At 43.2% G+C, this 18,330-nt stretch overlaps 1 protein-coding gene across 13 annotated transcripts in view; it reads right to left on the bottom strand.

Moving 5' to 3' along the window:
- c2h8orf34 (chromosome 2 C8orf34 homolog) overlaps positions 1–13,456 on the bottom strand; it is a 286,943-nt gene extending 273,487 nt beyond the window's left edge. For 12 of the 13 annotated variants that reach the window (XM_069921308.1, XM_069921318.1, XM_069921306.1 and 9 more), the window contains exon 1: positions 957–1,297. Coding sequence is in view for 1 of the 13 variants with exons in the window: in XM_069921305.1 (XP_069777406.1) it covers positions 957–1,022 (66 nt within the window). In the remaining 12 variants the exon portion in view is untranslated. Of the gene's footprint in view, positions 1–956; positions 1,298–3,600; positions 3,681–13,233 lie in introns of those variants that run through there. The other variant, XM_069921310.1, reaches the window with a different exon arrangement.
- Between the last annotated feature and the right edge of the window lie 4,874 nt (positions 13,457–18,330).

The following is an 18,330-nucleotide window of genomic DNA, read 5'->3' on the forward strand; positions in this document are numbered from 1 at the left end:
AGTGTCACTTTAACAAGAGATTGTTCCATGAAACCAAATTCCTGGTTTAACAAAGGCAGTGTCACTTTAACAAGAGATTGTTCCATGAAACCAAATTCCTGGTTTAACAAAGGCAGTGTCACTTTAACAAGAGATTGTTCCATGAAACCAAATTCCTGGTCTCGTTACTATTGAAACTCGCTTGCGCGTTCTCGCATGCAAAACACTGATTCCCATGGACCCCATTTCAGCCGAAGGCACTCCGCCGCTTGTTCTCACGGATTTTCCCTTCCTATTAAAAAAACCGAATTTGCAGTATATTACCGAGGACCATAGAAAGGCTTTTTGAAGCACGAGTGCCATCGAAAATATGAAAGCAGTAACTCGGTCAAGGGACAGGGAATCGACGTGGAAATGATCCACACGTTGCAAATGTCCAAAGGGGAAACCTTTGCGATGCCAAGTCGCGTTGGTCAATATCTGGTTTCTCCTCCAAGCACCTTGATGGAAAATAACTTTCCAACGCCTCGGCATTTTGCTTTAAATCTCATTTGCTGCTGAGAGCTCAATCTGCCAACTTCTGCTGCACAAAAATAATGAACTACTAGACACCGGATGAAGTACCAGCATCTGGATATCGCCGAATCCCCCAAAACGCATCCCAAGTGCTGAAATAGATTTTGATGGTCAGAGAGATGCCTCCATTCACAACCGTGACTATCCCCGCGCCACGTTCAGTATAATAAGGTGTTGGGCACTTCCAGCGAGCGACTGGTCTTTCTCTCCACTTAATTTCAGAACATTTTGCATTTTACATCATATTTCCCCTTCTTTACCGGAAATGCAATGTTCCTCAGTCGTTTCATCGGTGGAAATTAATAACAGACCCCCCCCCCCCCCACTTAACTTTGGACCCCGTGTACGGGGTTTTAAACACCCATTATTGTTAAATATTTTAAGCATTATTTACACATTACCTCGAACAGAAGGCCAATCTTGTTTTTCTCCAGATAGGCTTGTATTCTGGACTGCTGAGACGCCATCAAAAATACCTTCCCAGTCTCCGAACAGCAAACACCGAGAGGGTTTGTTTCACTTTTACACCGTCCAAAATTGTTTGAAAATAATTCAGACGGTCAACCTTTCAAAACAGAACCGAACGAGAAAATCTAATGTTTCTCGAGTGTAACTTGCCAATGATACACTTTTCCCATTTGCACGGCTGGGCTGAACTTGTGAAATCCAGCGAGCGGTGAATCGATACACGGACTCAAACTGTTACTCGCTGTTTCCTGGTCAACACAAAGCATCGCGTCTCCAGGTTGCTCCCGGGTGACGTTTGGTTAATTCCAAGGTGGAATTTGAATCGCCACGCCCATTGGCCACCTGTCCTGTCAATCAGCCTCACAGGCGCGTGAAAGCAGACCCGCCCGGTTGCCTTCTTCCCATTCCAAGGTGGAATTTGAATCGCCACGCCCATTGGCCACCTGTCCTGTCAATCAGCCTAAGAGGCGTGTGAAAGCAGACCCGCCCGGTTGCCTTCTTCTCAAAGCATTAAAGTTCCGCCTTCCCACTGCAATTCCGCACGAGAATGCAGATTCCCGACTTTCCAGAATCGTTAAAATAAATGAGAGGAAGTGGAATTGAACCAATGCCGATACATTACCTTCCTATAAGTAACATGTTTGCATGGTGAGCATTTTGCATGGCTTAATGGGGTTGAAAAAAACCAAAGGACTGCAATCTTCTGTCAAGCCTCTAACAGGTATGATAAATTTAAACAACTGAACTGATTGTTAAGAGCCCTTTCATTAAACAAATCTAACACCTAATGCCTAACTGCACTTATGGGTTGGGGTTAGCTCAGATTTGGGTAGATTGCTAGCCCCAAACATCAACCTTTTTGTTTTTTTTTAGTTTCATTATCATTGATCATTTCATAAAGATGAAATCCTTTATCAAACATTAACACCAAAAATGGAAATGAACATCTTTATAGATAGGTTTAGGGTACCATTAGCTACACCAGAAAAATACCATTGACAGTCTAAAGACAAATTGCAATTTTCAGTAACTAAAGCAGAATGAGAACATCAATAATTGTCAAAGGAAAATAGCTGTGATTGCTGAAATCAATATTTTTGCTGTGAAATACCTAAAAAGAAATTGCATTTGTATGATGTCTTTCATAACCCCCCAGGACACCCAAAAGCATTTTACAGCTGATTAATAACTTTTATTTTGTACTCTGTGAAGGAATTACAGCAATGTATGCACCACAAGCTCACATGAACAGCAAAATAACAATGACATCATTGAAATTTATTCATGTTTGTTGGGAGGAAAATGTTGGCCAGAATGGTGAGAATAATTTTGTGTTTCAAATGATGAAGTGTTATTTCATGAACTTGACGAAAGGTGTGGAAAGCTGATCAGAGAAGGATTGAGACAAAGAAATGTGCTGGTGAGCAATAAATTGAAGATTGTACTTGTACCTATCTCAAATGAGGTCAAAGGTCACCTGACCTACCATTTTTGCCTTGATTTATTAATTTCTCAGCTTTCTTTTGTAATAATTTGTACATTACTGAAATAAATTTCTTTATATTCCCTTTACACAATCGTGTTTCTACCTCTGTTACTGGTGACAATTTCAAATCTTGACCAAATGGTTATTGTAAAAAAAATTATATTTTCAGATATATTAAATTTTTACTTCATTCTATAAAATATAATAAATTTACCTCCCTCGGAACAATCTTCAATCTTAGTAATACCGTGCTGTTGCCAAATTTTTAAATATCAATTCCCCATTGAAAAATGAGTAAGTCTATTTAGAAATAGCGGTGTTTTCCTGGACATCCGACCAGATCCTCCTATTTCCTTATCAACTTTATTCCGTAATACGAATGTGTTTTAAAATAGAAGTTTCCTGATTTGCTATTAACATTCTCCCATTCCATTTATAAATGAAATCTTGAGGATTTGTTTCCCCTATTTTACTAAGTTCTATATTTACCCAAAGTGGAATTTTTTCTGAGCCATATATTGCATTAATAAACCATAGTTGAGCAGCTTTATAATAATTTTTAAAATTGGGGAACTTGAAACCTCCCAGATCATATTTCCATGTTAATTTTTCTAATGATATTCTTGCCATTTTTCCTTTTGATAAAAATATTCTTACATAAGCATTTAATTATTTTTTTTTAATTTTAAGGAATATCAATCAGAACCGATTGAAAAAGATAATGTATTCCAGAAAAGATATGCGTCTTAATACAGTTTACCTTACTATTAACTTAATAGGCAATACGTCCCATCTTTCCGAACCTTCTAATTTTTTTTTCTAATTTTAGACGTCCACCCCTATCTGATTCCACTGTTTCCATCTCTTTATCCATTCCAGTACTTTTTTTTCCCTCCAACCTTTTATTTCCCCCAGCCCCCTTTCTAATGGTTTCTATCTCCACCTCCTGTCCTATATGCTACTACCTCTAAGCCCTTCCACCGGTTCCTTTTCCACCAGTTTTGTAATTTCACCTACTCTATTTTAGTCTTGATAAACAAATTAAAACCAAAATGTTAACTGAACATTTCTAGCCATAGATGCTGCCTGACCTGTTCAGTTCCTCCAGTCTGCTCAAGATTCCATCATCCGCAGTTTTTATATTTCTCTTCTCAGATGTTCCAATGGGAAACTGTAAGGGTAAGGACAACAGATAATTGAGGTGATTGAAAAATGAACCAGGGTGTCTTTGAGGAAATTGTCCTATCAGAATTCTGAAAGAGAAGCAGAGGGGATGCGGCAAAATTAAATAAGATGACCTTTTAAATGCAGAAATTGTCAATAGTGCAATGTGAGGATTTGAGATGAAGATGAAAAATAATCCCCATCCCATCAACAATGACTGGGCTTGACATTCATTACATTGCCAGTTTCCCACAGTGTGTTTATGTTTCATTAAATATCATCTAGATTAGAAGAATGGAATTTAGATTGTAATTTAGCGTGTTGGCATAGATTCAGTAGAGCATATGGCCTTCTTCTCTGCCTTAACGACTCTATTGACAAACTATAACATTGAAGCTATTAAAAATTGATCATTACTACCCTGAAATATTTAGCAAATACTGAAAATGTATGGGTTTATGTAATTTAGGATTAAAATCAATCTGTGAGATACTCTTGAAACAAGTTTTGTGGAATAAAACCATGGTTGGCGTAGTGGTTAGTGCAGCACCTTAACAGCACCTGTGATTGGGACCGGACTGGGGTTTGAATCCAGCATTGTCTGTAAGGAGTTTGTATGTTATCCCCGTGTCTGTGCAGTTTTTTCCAGGTACCAGTTTCCTCCCACCATTCAAAACGTACTAAGGGTGTAAATTGAGTGGCATGAACTCGTGGGCCAAAATGGTCTGTTACCGTGTTGTATGTCTAATTTAAATTATGTGTAATTGGCAATGTTCCAATACCTTAGTATTTTTTTCTTCTAATTGGTGCTCAGTAATAGTCAACACTCATTTATATTGATGCAAAATACAGGCCGAAGTTTTTTAAAATGTTAAATTTAATAGTAATGCTTGCTAAGTGTGAGAATGCTTTAAGTGCTGCAATTGCAAAATATTGGCATAAGATTTTGGCAACAGGCAGGAGACCATTGGAGGCAGGCAGCTATCCATAGAGATGAAAAGACAATATTTCAGTTAATAACCTCAGATATTAAAAACGCCCTCATGAGACTTAATGCTCACCAACTGAATGCTTCCAATGTTTTGTTTTTAATTTAGCAAGACTGCTTACATTATTTATATAAAAATAAAAATGTATTAAAGAAACTATTGGATGGAATCCAGTGGATATTAAACTACTGATAGAAAAAAACTAGAAAGTATAAGAATTCAGTGAAGAATGGATATAAAATACAATTGAAAGAGAAGGAAAATATATAGATCAGGTCCTTTGAATGATAATGAGTACATACCATTGTTTTTTTTATTTAATGCATTTGTTCAAATGCTGTCTTTTGCTATTGTGTTACCTGAGGGTATGCTCACCCCACCAAAATTAATGTAACAGTAAGCTACTTTTGCATACAATTTAATTTCAACCAAGTCTGTTGCCTATTAATGATCAGCTGTAACAAGGAGGATATCCATTCAATCATGTAACACCTATTGTAAGTGAGGCAAGGCTCCAAGGATGGAAGCACAAGTGAAGAAGGCCACCAGCAATCATCGTGCAGAATATTTATAATTGAGGAAAAGTTTGTCTAATCATATCTGATTAGATTAATTATGAACATCCAGCCACAGCTTCCGGAAGAGGTTGGATAAACCTGGAGTATTTTTTCTTGAGTACTGGAGGCTCAGGGGTCATCTTTGAGAAGTAAACACAATTATGAGAGGGATAAATGGAATAGGGTTTATTTTTTTCCTCAGGGCAATAGTGGATTAGGCTAAAGCCTAGGGACACAGAGAGTAAGGGGACTTGAGCCCCTAAGCTTCAGCACCTACTCATTTAAGGGTAGGTGCCTGCCGCCTGGTCTCCATTTACCATGGTTGGCATGGATATAATGGACTAAAGGGCCAGATCCTGTGGTTTACAATGTTCTATGAATTGCTGCATTTTTCCTCCATCTTGCAGTTTTGCCCCCCCCCCCACCCCCATCATGAATTAGTTATATCTCAAGCAACTAAAACTGATGATGAAAATGTTGCAGTCATCATACAGATCATCTATTGTGGTAGATCTCTATTTAAATTCCTGATAGTTCTCAAAAATTAAAATGTTCATTTGTGATTTATGAATTCAAATGATGTACTTTCCAGTTACACACAGAAAATACTGTGATTTGCAAGTCTTCATTAAATGAATTGTTAACCTCATCTCCAGCATGACCTCCAAAAAAAAATGGTTTGATTCCAAAACCTTCTCCATGTAATCTTTAATATTATTTTTACACAGAAATCCCGCTATATTGCCGTAAAGAAGACCCAGCATTAAACTGGCTTTGGTCGTTTACACTGACCCAAACAAAGCCAGCATAATACCAGGTCAGAGTGTCATTTTACACAGCAACCCAGCATTCCAGGAGCAAAAGAGCCAGGAGGCTTAACACAACAGCATCGGTGTCTAGTGTCACATATAACGTACTGTCGAGGTCGGGTCAGATACAGCAATGAGCTCTCTGAACCCTTCTCCATTAACAATGGCGTGAAGCAAGGCTGCGTTCTCGCACCAACCCTCTTTTCAATCTTCATCAGCATGATGCTGAAACAAGCCATGAATGACCTCAACAATGAAGACGCTGTTTACATCCGGTACCGCATGGATGGCAGTCTTTTCAATCTGAGGTGCCTGCAAGTTCACACCAAGACACAAGAGCAACTTGTCCGTGAACTACTCTTTGCAGATGATGCCACTTTAGTTGCCCATTCGGAGCCAGCTCTTCAGTGCTTGACGTCCTGTTTTGCGGAAAATGCCAAAATGTTTGGCCTGGAAGTCAGCCTGAAGAAAACTGAGGTCCTCCATCAGCCAGCTCCCCACCATGACTACCAGCCCCCCCACATCTCCATCGGGCACACAAAACTCAAAACGGTCAACCAGTTTACCTATCTCGGCTGCACCATTTCATCGGATGCAAGGATCGACAACGAGATAGACAACACACTCGCCAAGGCAAATAGCGCCTTTGGAATACTACACAAGAGTCTGGAAAAACAACCAACTGAAAAACCTCACAAAGATTAGCGTATACAGAGCCGTTGTCATACCCACAATCCTGTTCAGCTCCGAATCATGGGTCCTCTACCGGCATCACCTACGGCTCCTAGAACGCTTCCACCAGCGTTGTCTCCGCTCCATCCTCAACATCCATTGGAGCGACTTCATCCCTAACATTGAAGTACTCAAAATGGCAGAGGCCGACAGCATCGAATCCACGCTGCTGGAGATCCAACTGCGCTGGGTAGGTCACGTCTCCAGAATGGAGGACCATCCCCTTCCCAAGATCGTGTTATAAGGTGAGCTCTCCACTGGCCACCGTGTCAGAGGTGCACCAAAGAAGAGATACAAGGACTGCCAAAAGAAATCTCTTGGTGCCTGCCACATTGACTACCGCCAGTGGGCTGATATCGCCTCAAACCATACATCTTGGCGCCTCACAGTTCGGCGGGCAGCAACCTCCTTTGAAGAAGACCGCAGAGCCCACCTCACTGACAAAAGACAAAGGAGGAAAAACCCAACACCCAACCCCAACCAACCAATTTTCCCTTGCAACCGCTGCAACCATGTCTGCCTGTCCCGCATCGGACTTGTCAGCCACAAACGAGCCTGCAGCTGACGTGGACATTACCCCTCCATAAATCTTCATCCGTGAAGCCAAGCCAAAGAAAGAGTCCCTCTTATTATCCCAAATAAATGGCTGAAACATATTCCCCTGCTCTTGTATGCATATTTTAAATGAGGGTGATAATGGTGAGTAACACCAACAGGGATCATCGTCGCTGCGTGGCTCACTAGCATCACCGCCATCTATCATTGGGGCTGGCAGCGGGCTATTCGGAGACTCTCCTGGCAGCCCGCTGTCAGTCCCTCCACTGGTGATTGTTGTATTGAGGAAGTGTCAGGTTCGAGAGAGATGAGTCTGGACACAAGGTTTGCAATCAAATGTTATTTTTATTAACAAACAATTAATAGAAGAATGTGGGAAAATCACAGTGGGAATAAAACACACGCACAATGTATAAAAGAACGTGGGAAAATCTACTGCCAGTGTTAATCTATAGAAGAGGATTTCAAACTTTTTCTTTCCATTCACGTACCTCCTTAGATAATAATTACCTTACTAATCACTGCTAGCTATCGTTGGAGGCTGGTGGCGGAGGGGGGAGCAGGTGGTGGGCTTCAGACTGTTCAAACTGAGAACAAGGCCTAGACGATCTTGCTCACAGCCCAAGATGATGAGACCTCTGGGAACAGCTGACAGCAGGGCAGTGGGATCAGTGGGGGGTTGGTCTTTTATCACAATGCCACTCCCTAACACTAATCTCCTCTCCCTTTATATCTGAAGGCCTGTCAGTGACTGTCTTGAATACATTCAATAACCTCCTTCTGATTCAGATTCATACCCTTTTATACATAGTTTTTATCTTATTCATGAATGATCAAACCCTATTTTGAAAGACCAACAGCCACCTCACATCTATCCTGTCAAAACCATGAATTATGTACTTCTGAATTAAATCATCTCTCGTTCTCCTCCCAGCAACACATCAGTGCTTTAGCCACATAACAAAATGGTGAGTCTAATAGAAGATGCATCACTATTTCACCACCAGCTCATTTCATCTACAGCTCATTTCAGACTTCTGCATTTATGGGCACATGCGTTGACATCTGAGGTGGACTAAACTCCAAATGTCTGCTGGTCAGGTATTCCTTAGTAAACTACTCACTGTTAGGCAGATCGACTCTGCCTTTTATCTTTACTATAATTACGGGCTTCAGGGAGAGAGCGGGACAGTGATATTATTAAAAAAAGATTTTTGCTGTTGTCCTACTTGCATGAAAGTGGTGCCAAAAACTGGTTGATCATGTATGGTGGAGCTAAACCTTTGCTGTGCAGTGAACCCAAACTTGTTGATGCTGGCAGTGGCTGCACGTGCTATTCCAATTACAATCCTGCTAAAAGACTCAAGAGAGACAAACTGATGCTAGAATCTGGAGCAAAAAGCAAGTTGGTGGAGGAGCTCAAAAGGTCAGGCAACACCTGTGGAGAGAAATGGAGTGCTGACATTTCAGATCAAGACCCTTCTCCAAGACAGGAAATACTGTGGGGCTCCACTTTCAAGTCCTCATGAAATGAATGATGCCTTGATGAAGGTCTCGACCTGAAAGAACCTAAAAAATATTCTAAAGTTGGATTTTAATTCCTTAAATATGAATTACAAAATGTCATGTTTATAATATTAAAACTAATCTTAATATCGTCCTACCTCAACTTACGGCCGATCAAGTAATGCCTGATCGCAGATACATCTGAGGTCACAATAAGTAATAAAAATTTTAAAATTTACTTCATAAATTTATGTTGTACAGTATGTCAAGGGTCTAAAAAATGTCTGTGGCCAAGGCGAGCGTCTGCACTTGCACAGCTGGGGCATCAAGACCTTGGATGGCGGCCAGGGTAAAGATACATGGTCGGGGCATTGGGAGCTTGGATGGGGGGACGGCAAGGAGCTAGAAGAGAGTCTGTGGCCAGTATTTTAAGATCTTGATCTGTTTTCTGGGTGCTAGGATTTCAGATAGGTGGGCAGTTGGGGTATCGGGAGCTCTTGTGAATGGGCAGCTGGGGTGCTTGGATGGGGGTGGGGTGGCAAGGAGTTAGGAGAGAGTCTGTGGGCAGTACATTGTGATATCGAGGATCCATGGTTGGGGTGCCAGAATCTGAGATGGGTGGTCAGCCTTCCTCTAGCTCTGTGGTGGAACACCTGGCACCTGCAGGGGCCTCAAAGAGCATAGCCAGCAGCAAGCCATCCACTTCAGTCCTCTGCTTCTTCCACCAGTGCTGGGGAGCTGAGGCTCAAAAGTGTCGTCAGTCCTGCTCGTTCCAGGGAAACGAGCAGGCCGGCTGCTGTTAATGGCTGCGGCGGCTGGCCAAGAACACCGCCTTCTCTACCTGTGGGATTCAGTCAGCGGCCAAAGCTTCCTCGTCGACACTGGGGCCAAGATCAGCATCATCCAGGCCACAGCCAGAGAGTCCCGGAACCGGCCCCAAGAACCTCCGCTCTGTGCAGCCAATTAGATGGAGATCCAAACGTATGGAGACAAGACCGTCCACTTCCAGATCGGCCAGTGGAGGTTCACCATTTGGTGCCATCCTGGGTGTCGACTTCCTCCTTGCCCCCGGACTCCTGGTTGACATTTGAGGTAGGCAACTGGTAGATGCCCATACCTTCCAATCTGTTCGCCTCAACGCCTCCTGCACACAGCAGCCACAGATGGCCACAGTCAGCACGCCCAAGGATGAGTTTCAGCGTATCCTGGACAAGTTCCCGTCCCTCCTCAAGCCGCAGTTCTCCACTGCCTCAACAGCCATGGGTGTTTCATTACATCCCCACCAAAGGCCCGCTGGTCCATGTCAAGGCACGCCGGCTCCCACCGGATAAGCTCCAGCTAGCGGAGGAAGGGTTCTCGCATCTGCAGGAGCTGGGAATCATTCAACGCTCCAACAGTCTTGGACCTCACCACTCCACCTGGTCCTGAAAGCCTCCGGCAGCTGGCGCACCTGTGGAGATTATCGACGGCTTAACGATGCAACAGTACCTGACCATTACCCGATCCCTCACATCCAGGACTTTATGGCCAACCTGCGTGGTGCGAGGGTATACTCCAAAGTCGGCCTGGTGCGCAGGTATCACCAAATCCCAGTGCACCCCAAGTACATACCCAAATGGCCATCATCACCCCCTTCAGCTTGTTCGAGTTCCTACGCATGCCCTTTGGGCTCAAGAACGCTGCTCAGACCTTCCAGCTCCTCGTGGTCACAGTGGGCAGGGATTTGAATTTTGCATTCATTTACCTGGACGACATCCTTGTTGCCAGCAGAGACCGGGCACAACACATCTCACCTGCGCACCCTCTTCTCCCAACTGGCCTACTTCAGGCTAATGATCAATCCGGCCAAATGCCAGTTCGGCAAAGAATCCATGCAGTTCCTGGGCCATACCATCACGGCCAAAGGAGCTACACATGTCGCTACGAAGGTTGCTGCAGTCAGGGAGTTCCCGTGCCCGGACAACCTCAAGGGGCTACAGGAGTTTGCGGGTATGGTCAATTTCTATAACCGCTTAATTCCAGGTGTTGCGCGCATCTTGGAGCCACTCTTCGCCCTCATCACAGCCAAAGACAAGACACTCGCCTGGACTCCAGAGGCCAGCAGGGCATTCGAAGCCATGAGATGCCCTCGCGAAGGCTACCCTGCTCGTCCACCCACGCACTGACCTGCATATGGCGCTCTTCGTCGATGCCACTGCCATCGGCGCCATCCTGGAGCAGCAGGTGAATGGACAGTGGAAACCACTGGCATTCTTTAGCCAACTCTTTTGCCCGCCAGAGCGCAAGTATAAAGCTTTCAATTGTGAGTTGCTGGGCACGTACCTGGTGGTACATAATTTCCACTATTTCTTGGAGGGGAGGCCTTTCACCATTTTTTCTGACCACAAACCCCTCACTCAGACGCTCGCTATGGCAAGAGATCCCTGGTCGGCCTGCCAAGAGCGTCACCTCTCCATCGTGTCGGAGTTCACCACTGACGTTCGGCATAAGGTGGGGAAAGACAACTTGGTCACCAACACACTCTCGCGACCGGCCATTTGCGTGCTAACACCCAGCCTTGACTTCAATCAGCTCACCCAGGACCAAAGTCCGACGAGGAGACGCGGGCCTTCAGGACTGCTATCACGGGCCTGCGGTTCCAGGACCTCCCGACTCCTCACAGTGAGGGCACCATCCTGTGCGATGTCTCCATGGGCACTCCGCATCCAGTGGTTCCCCAGCAGTGGCATAGGCAAGTCTTCTATCATATCCATATCCTTTCCCACCCTTCCATCTGGTGGCAGAACGTTTCGTTTGGCATGGGCTTCGGAAGCAAATTGTGAACTGGGCCAGAACCTGCACCTATTGCCAGCTTTCCAAGGTACACAGGCACATCAGAGCGCCCGTATAAGATTTTGAACACATCCGGGAACAGTTCAGCCACATACACGTGGACCTCATCGGATCCTTACCCATTTACCGAGGTAACCGTTACCTTTTCACAGTAGTAGACCGCACCACTCGTTGACCCGAAGTGATCCCGATGCCAGATGCCTCTACGGACTCCTGCTCCTGAGCACTTTTGAACAGCTGGGTGGCCCGGTTCGGCGCCCTGAATCACCTTACCAGTGATTGGGGCGCCCAGTTCACCTCTGTGCTCTGGTCGCAGCTCGCCAACGGGCTGGGGATCGAGCTACATCACACCACGGCCTATCGCCCACAGGCCAATGAGTTAGCCGAGAGATTGCACTGCCACCTTAAGTCGGCACTGATGGCTCACCTCACCGGCCCCGACTGGGTGGACAAGCTACCTTGGGTGCTCCTGGGCATCCGCTCGACACCCAAATAAGACCTATAGGCGTCATCGGCCAAGCTGGTCTACGGTGCACCACTAGCCCTACCCGGTGAGTTTCTCAACGCACCTCACAACCCCCAGCAGTCACCTCAATGTCTACTTCCATGCCTCCGTACCCAGTTAGACTCCTTCACACCCCCACCGCCTCCCAGACACAGCACACGGGCCTTACATCCCCAGCGAGCTGTATTCTGCGGAGTATGTTTTTATCAGGCGGGGCCCATCCACAGAACCTCTACAAAGACCATACAAAGGGCCGTACAAAGTCCTCCAGCATTTAGGATCCACTTTCACACTGGACATCGGTGGTAAGAAGGAACTGTTTACAGTGGACAGGTTAAAGCCAGCCCACCTCGACCCCACCAAGCCAAGAAGCGAGGCCGCCTGGCAAAAAAGGACATTGGCGCAGTTTCTGGGGGGGGTGACTGTGTGGCGGTACGCCATTAGGCAAGTGAACTGGCCCCGTTTGTCACGCACGCGGCAGGGTAGCCGGCCATAATGGCGCCGTCAGGGGTTTCCTCTTGACCTTGACACTAGGCTCCGAAGCGCGCGCTTGGCGACCCTTGTGACGTGCCAGTGATGTCGGGGCTCCCCAGTGCAGTTCTCAGCCAGGTCCGGGCTGGGAGTATAAGACCAGCCAGGCAGCCTGCAATAAATCAGTTTTGCTCACTGAACTCAACCCGTCTAGTTGTGCGATCCTTCAGTTAGCAGTGTAGCCACCGCTACACTGTCATTTTTTTTTAAACCATAGTTGGTTCTCTTTGAGACAATCCATTTGATTATAGCATCCTGTACATTTTATTTTAAATATCAGTTAAATGTAATTGCATTTCTACAATATATTTAAAATGTAACAGTGTTGTTTTAAATACAATGTTCCAATTCCTACAATAAACATTTAATATATAAGTATGATTAAATAGTCAAGATAATTTAACAATATAATTACAGAATACTATAATTATGTATATACAGAGAAAAGGTATTCTTTTTAAAGGGATACAGGCAGCAGTTAATGCATTCCTCAAGGAAAAAGAATAACATGTAATGTACATAGAATGAAAATGCATTGTGGTACCTCTGCAGTGATATTACAGAAATTCAAAGCCTTTCATTTTGACTGTCAAGTTCATAACATTCAGAAACATACATCATATCCAGAACATTCTTTCTCTGTAGGTTTTCCAAATAATGCATTGTTGCATCAAGAGAGGTTAAAATCGTTCAAGATACTAAATTCCTAAATGGATTGTTTGAGATCATTATGTTCCACTACACATTAAAGCATTCAAAAAACATGGAAAGAAATTAGATTCTATATTTTATCTTCTGAACAATTTTCCATTTAGCACAGAACATATAGTTATCACAGAACAAATAAATTCTTACTTATAATAGTGTAAGGACAGCATTAATTAATTTTGCATTGTCAATTGACAGTTGAAGGTAATGAAAATGATGGAATCCTTAGAAATACATTCGCTTACACAAAAATTTCCCCCAACTACCGCAACATTTAGGTTTCCTATTTTCATTGTCAGTATTTTCACCTCAGAAAATACATTGAAAATGCAAACTTGACATTTTTCCAAATCTAACAATTATATTAGTTTACGATAATTTGATCCCGTGATGTATCTCTGAGACACATGGACTAGAACTGACCCAGGTTCAATTATTAATTTACTGGATGTTGTTACAAAAATGTGACATCATTTGCTTCTTTTATCTTGATTAGAATTTAACTTCAGAATGTAACCAGCAGTCTTGTGCCCATCAGATTCTACCTCAAGGACTGATCTGACCATGTTATAAATTTCCTTCCTTCATGCTATCTCACAATTATATTTTTGAGTTAGTGCAAAATTAAAATGCTTAAATGTGAACCATTTGTAATTACCAGAACATTTACAGAAAAATCAAGTCTTTTAAGTTTAACCTGAATATTTTACAAGTTATGTACTTTTGGCATAATAATATTAAAAAAGGTTATTAAAAATACTTAGAAAGAAATTTAGCTGTGAAGTAATGGAAGTAGTTAACCTCAAACTCAGCCAGTGGGGAACAGACAGGAACCCAACTGCATCCCACCTGCCAGAAGGCAAAATCAGATAGTGCATAAAATGGCTAGTCAATTAATGCCATTGGTTTCCTGACCCCAAAAAAATGAAAGTAGATGTGATAATTCCCTAAATTCTAAAAAATAAAGATGATGCTTTTTATTGTACAGACGTTTTAGAGCCAGCAAATGTCCTATAAGAATTGATGCAAATTGAGTTTTTTTTTTGCAGTTGTGAGATTGTGCACTGGTCAATCACTTCTCAAGGGAAAAACCTAACAGAGCATTAATATTTTAGATTCTGCTCTGCACTTCTGATTTTAACATTCATTGGTAGTGTTTGAGGAATTGATTAAACATTGAATATTCAAGTATGTGTTCTACATGTACATTAATGTTATTAATTTGTTGGTACCAGCAGTTTCTGGAAACATCTTAACAGGTATTGGACTATAAAGAGCAATCTTACAGTAAGTTATTTGTTTCTTGATGAGGGATGGAGTAAGGTAGAGGAAGACAAACATAAAATTAACTAAATTTTAAAAATGTGGTTCATCCTCAGGGAAAGAAAAACTTTTTTTCCAATAGGATTTCACCAGTTTTCAATTATCTGTTTTGTTTTACCCTCACATAATATAGATGTCTTGAAGAAAAACAAAATTACAAAATTCTTGCTTTAAATCAATTCCTTCGATTACCACCTTTCAAGAGTATGAAAATCTAACCTAACTAAATATGCAGCTTGCTCAGAGACTAACTTATGGCAGTGTGAACACTATCATGGTATCCTTGAGAATCTCAGTTGGGTCATGAAAGAAGAGGCAAAGCATGAAGATTACCTCCCCCTCCCCATTCCCACAGACACAGTGAAGAGCCAATCTCTCAAGTTGCTCCAAGTCACTTCAGTCAGCTGCAACAATGAGGCCACAAATCTAGATATCTGTGACTTGAAGATGTCAATGTTCTGATCTGCCTCAGGACTACGAAGATGAGATTTCATGTATCTTGAAATGAATGTAATGAGTTGGGATTTATGAAATATAAAAGCAATGTATTTGTTTTATTTAAAGTTACAACACAGTGATTGTAGGCTATAACCCTTTGATTCAGTTTTAGTTAGTGCAGATTGATGCACTACATTTGAGGAAGAGATATCTGCGATTAGGGACCAATAAATTTTGTTTTCTTCTTGCTTTACATTGCATCAAGTCCAGGTCTGAAATTAATGTAATTTGGGAAAGATTCAAACAATATCAAAAGTGTCATAGAGTTGTGCAGTATGGAACAGGCCCTTCTGCCTAAGTCATATATGCCGTCCACGCTGCATTCTGGCCTGGTCCCATTTTGTCCCTAAATCTGTCCAAATGTCTCCTCAACATTGTAATTGTGTCTGCATCCATAGTTTTTTCTGGCAGTTCATTCCAGATGTGAAGCATCCACTGATTGAAAATGTTGCCCCTCAGGTTCTTCTTAAATCTTCCCCCCTTTTACCTTAAACCTATGTCCTCCAGGTATAAAATCATCTACACGGTAAAATAAAGTCTATGATTTCATAAGCCTTTATAAGGTCACACCTCAGCCTCCTAGAGTGTAGGGAATAGTGACCCAACCTATCCAACCTCTCCCTATAACTCAGGCCTTCCAGTCCCAGCAGCATCTTTCTGAATCTCCCCAGCATCACTACCAGCTGATTGATTTCCTTCCTGGAGCTGGTTGGCAAGAACTGCATATGCTATCTATGTGGTCTCACCACTGCCTTGGAAAGCTCTATCAGTCAATCCCAATAATGCCCAGCCCGACGAAGGCAAGAGTGACAAACATGCACGTCACAATCCTGTTCATCCGAGTCACTGGCTGTGCTCTTGCATCTGTTCTCCAGCACTCTCCAGGGCCTGCCATTTAATATCCAAGTCCTACCCTGATTTGATTTACCAGAATACAGCACCACACAGTTTGACTTGGCTTACCTTCCCAACTGATCTAGATCCTGTTGTAAACTTGGATAACCTTCCTTGCTGGCTAAACACCAATTTTTCACTCGATAAAAGATTCATGGACCATAAAAGGATGGCTTGATATTAACTTAAATTAAAAAAAGTTAAAGATAATTATAACAAATAGGATAGATTTTTTTTTAAACAGTACAGTAGTAGATCATTTGAGTCAATGCATTAAAGCTTGCATGGGTCTTTCAGAAAGATAGCACTAACCCAGACTTAGTAAAAACACAAAAATGCTGGAGGAACTCAGCTGGTCTTGTAGTATCCATAGGAGGTCGTGTATTACCAACATTTCAGGCCTGAGCCCTTCTTCAGGGTCTGAGTAAAAAGAAGACAGGTGTCTGAATAAAAAGGCAGGGGGACGGAAAGAAAGGGTAAGTGGAGGACCATAGGCTAACAGTGAAAAGGTGATAATTGGAAGACAGAGAGAGAGAGAGAGCTAGAGAAATAGCAACGGTGAAGGAGAGAGACTGGTGGTGGGAGGTGGGGTGTGTGAATAGAAACCAGAGAAGTCCGTTAGTGTCAGCCTGTTGGAGGAGTCCAGATGGAATCTGAGGTGTTGTTCCTCCAATTTGCAGGTGGTCATATTCGCAGTTCATGAGACCGTGGACAGAATAAAAATGGGATGGGAAATTGAAATTGGTTACCACTGGGAGTTCCCTGCTCTTGTAACAGACAGAGCTAAGGTGGTGAATGAAGACCTCTCAGTCTGGGTCGAGTCTCTCTGCTGTAGAGGAGACCATAATGGGAGCACCAGATGCAGAAGATAACCCCTGCAGATTCACAAGTGATGTGTTGCTATTTGGGGCCCTGAATGGTGGTGTGGGAAAGGATATGGGTGTAGGTGTAGCACTTCCTGTCACGGGATGGGTGCTGAGGGAGCAATTAGTGGGAAGGGAGTGGACGAAGGAGTCAAAGAGGGAGCCAACCCTGTGGAAGGCGGATAGCAGAGGAGGGGAAAGTTTGTGTCTGGTGGTGGGATCACGTAATATGTTGCAAAAATGGCAGGGGATGATACATTAGATGCAGAGGCTAGTGGGATGGTAGGTGAGGACAAAGTGAAATCCTGTCCTGGCTGCACATAGGGGTGGAGGGTACCAGGACAGATGTGTAGTTAATGGGAGGCTATCCAAGTGAGGGCCGAGTTAATGGTAGTCGAGGAGAAGTCGCATCTTTTGAAAAAGTAAGACATCTTGTATTATCTCACATGGAAGACCTTGTTCTGGGAGCAGATTCAACAGAGACAGATGAATTACAAGAAAGGAACAAATCCTTACAGGGGATCGAGTGTGAAAAGGTGTTATTAAGGTAGCTATGGGAGTTGGTGGATTTGTAGAAAATGTTGTTGACACTGTCTCCTGACATGAAGACAGAGAGATCAAAAAAGGGGAGAGGGTTGCTGGACATGGACCAAGTGAATTTGAGGTCAGGGTGGAAGTTGGCAGCAAACTTGATAAAGTCACCAAGCTCATTATGGGCGCATGAAGAGGGAGCAAAGAAGTCATCAATGTAGCAGAGGAAGAATTGAGGGGCTTTGCCTGTATAGGCTTGTAGCATGAACTGCTCCATATAGCCAACAGAAAGACAGGTATAGCTGAGGTCTGTGCAGGTATCTTTGACTTGGGAAAAAAATGAAATGTCAAAGAAGTTATTGAGGGTGAGGACAAGTTCTGCTGGCTGGAGGAGAATGATGGTGGAGGGGACTGATTGGGTCTGTTGTCAAGGAAGAAACAAAGAGCTTTGAGGCCTTCGATACAGGCCTTCGATAGAAGAGTATAGTGATTGGATTTCCATAGTGAAGAGTTTAGGAAATTGAAAGTTACTGAAGTGATGGAAGGCATGTGGAGTATTATGGATGTAAGTGGGTAGGGACTGGACCAGAGGGGACAAAATGGAACAAGGTAAGCAGATAGCAGTTCAGTGGGCAGGAACACGCAGAATTGATGGGTCTTCTGGGACATTTGTGTTTGTGGATCTTGGGTAGGTGATAGAACTGGGCAGTTCAGGTTTGGAAACCATAAGTTTAGAGGCTGTGGAAGGGAGATGACCAGAAGTGATGAGTTTAGAGATAGTGCGTGAGATTAGTGAGTGACTTGATACGTGATATGACTCCGTT

The sequence above is a fragment of the Narcine bancroftii genome, chromosome 2 (assembly GCF_036971445.1).
Source record: "Narcine bancroftii isolate sNarBan1 chromosome 2, sNarBan1.hap1, whole genome shotgun sequence".
In the NCBI taxonomy this organism is placed as follows: Eukaryota; Metazoa; Chordata; class Chondrichthyes; order Torpediniformes; family Narcinidae; genus Narcine; species Narcine bancroftii.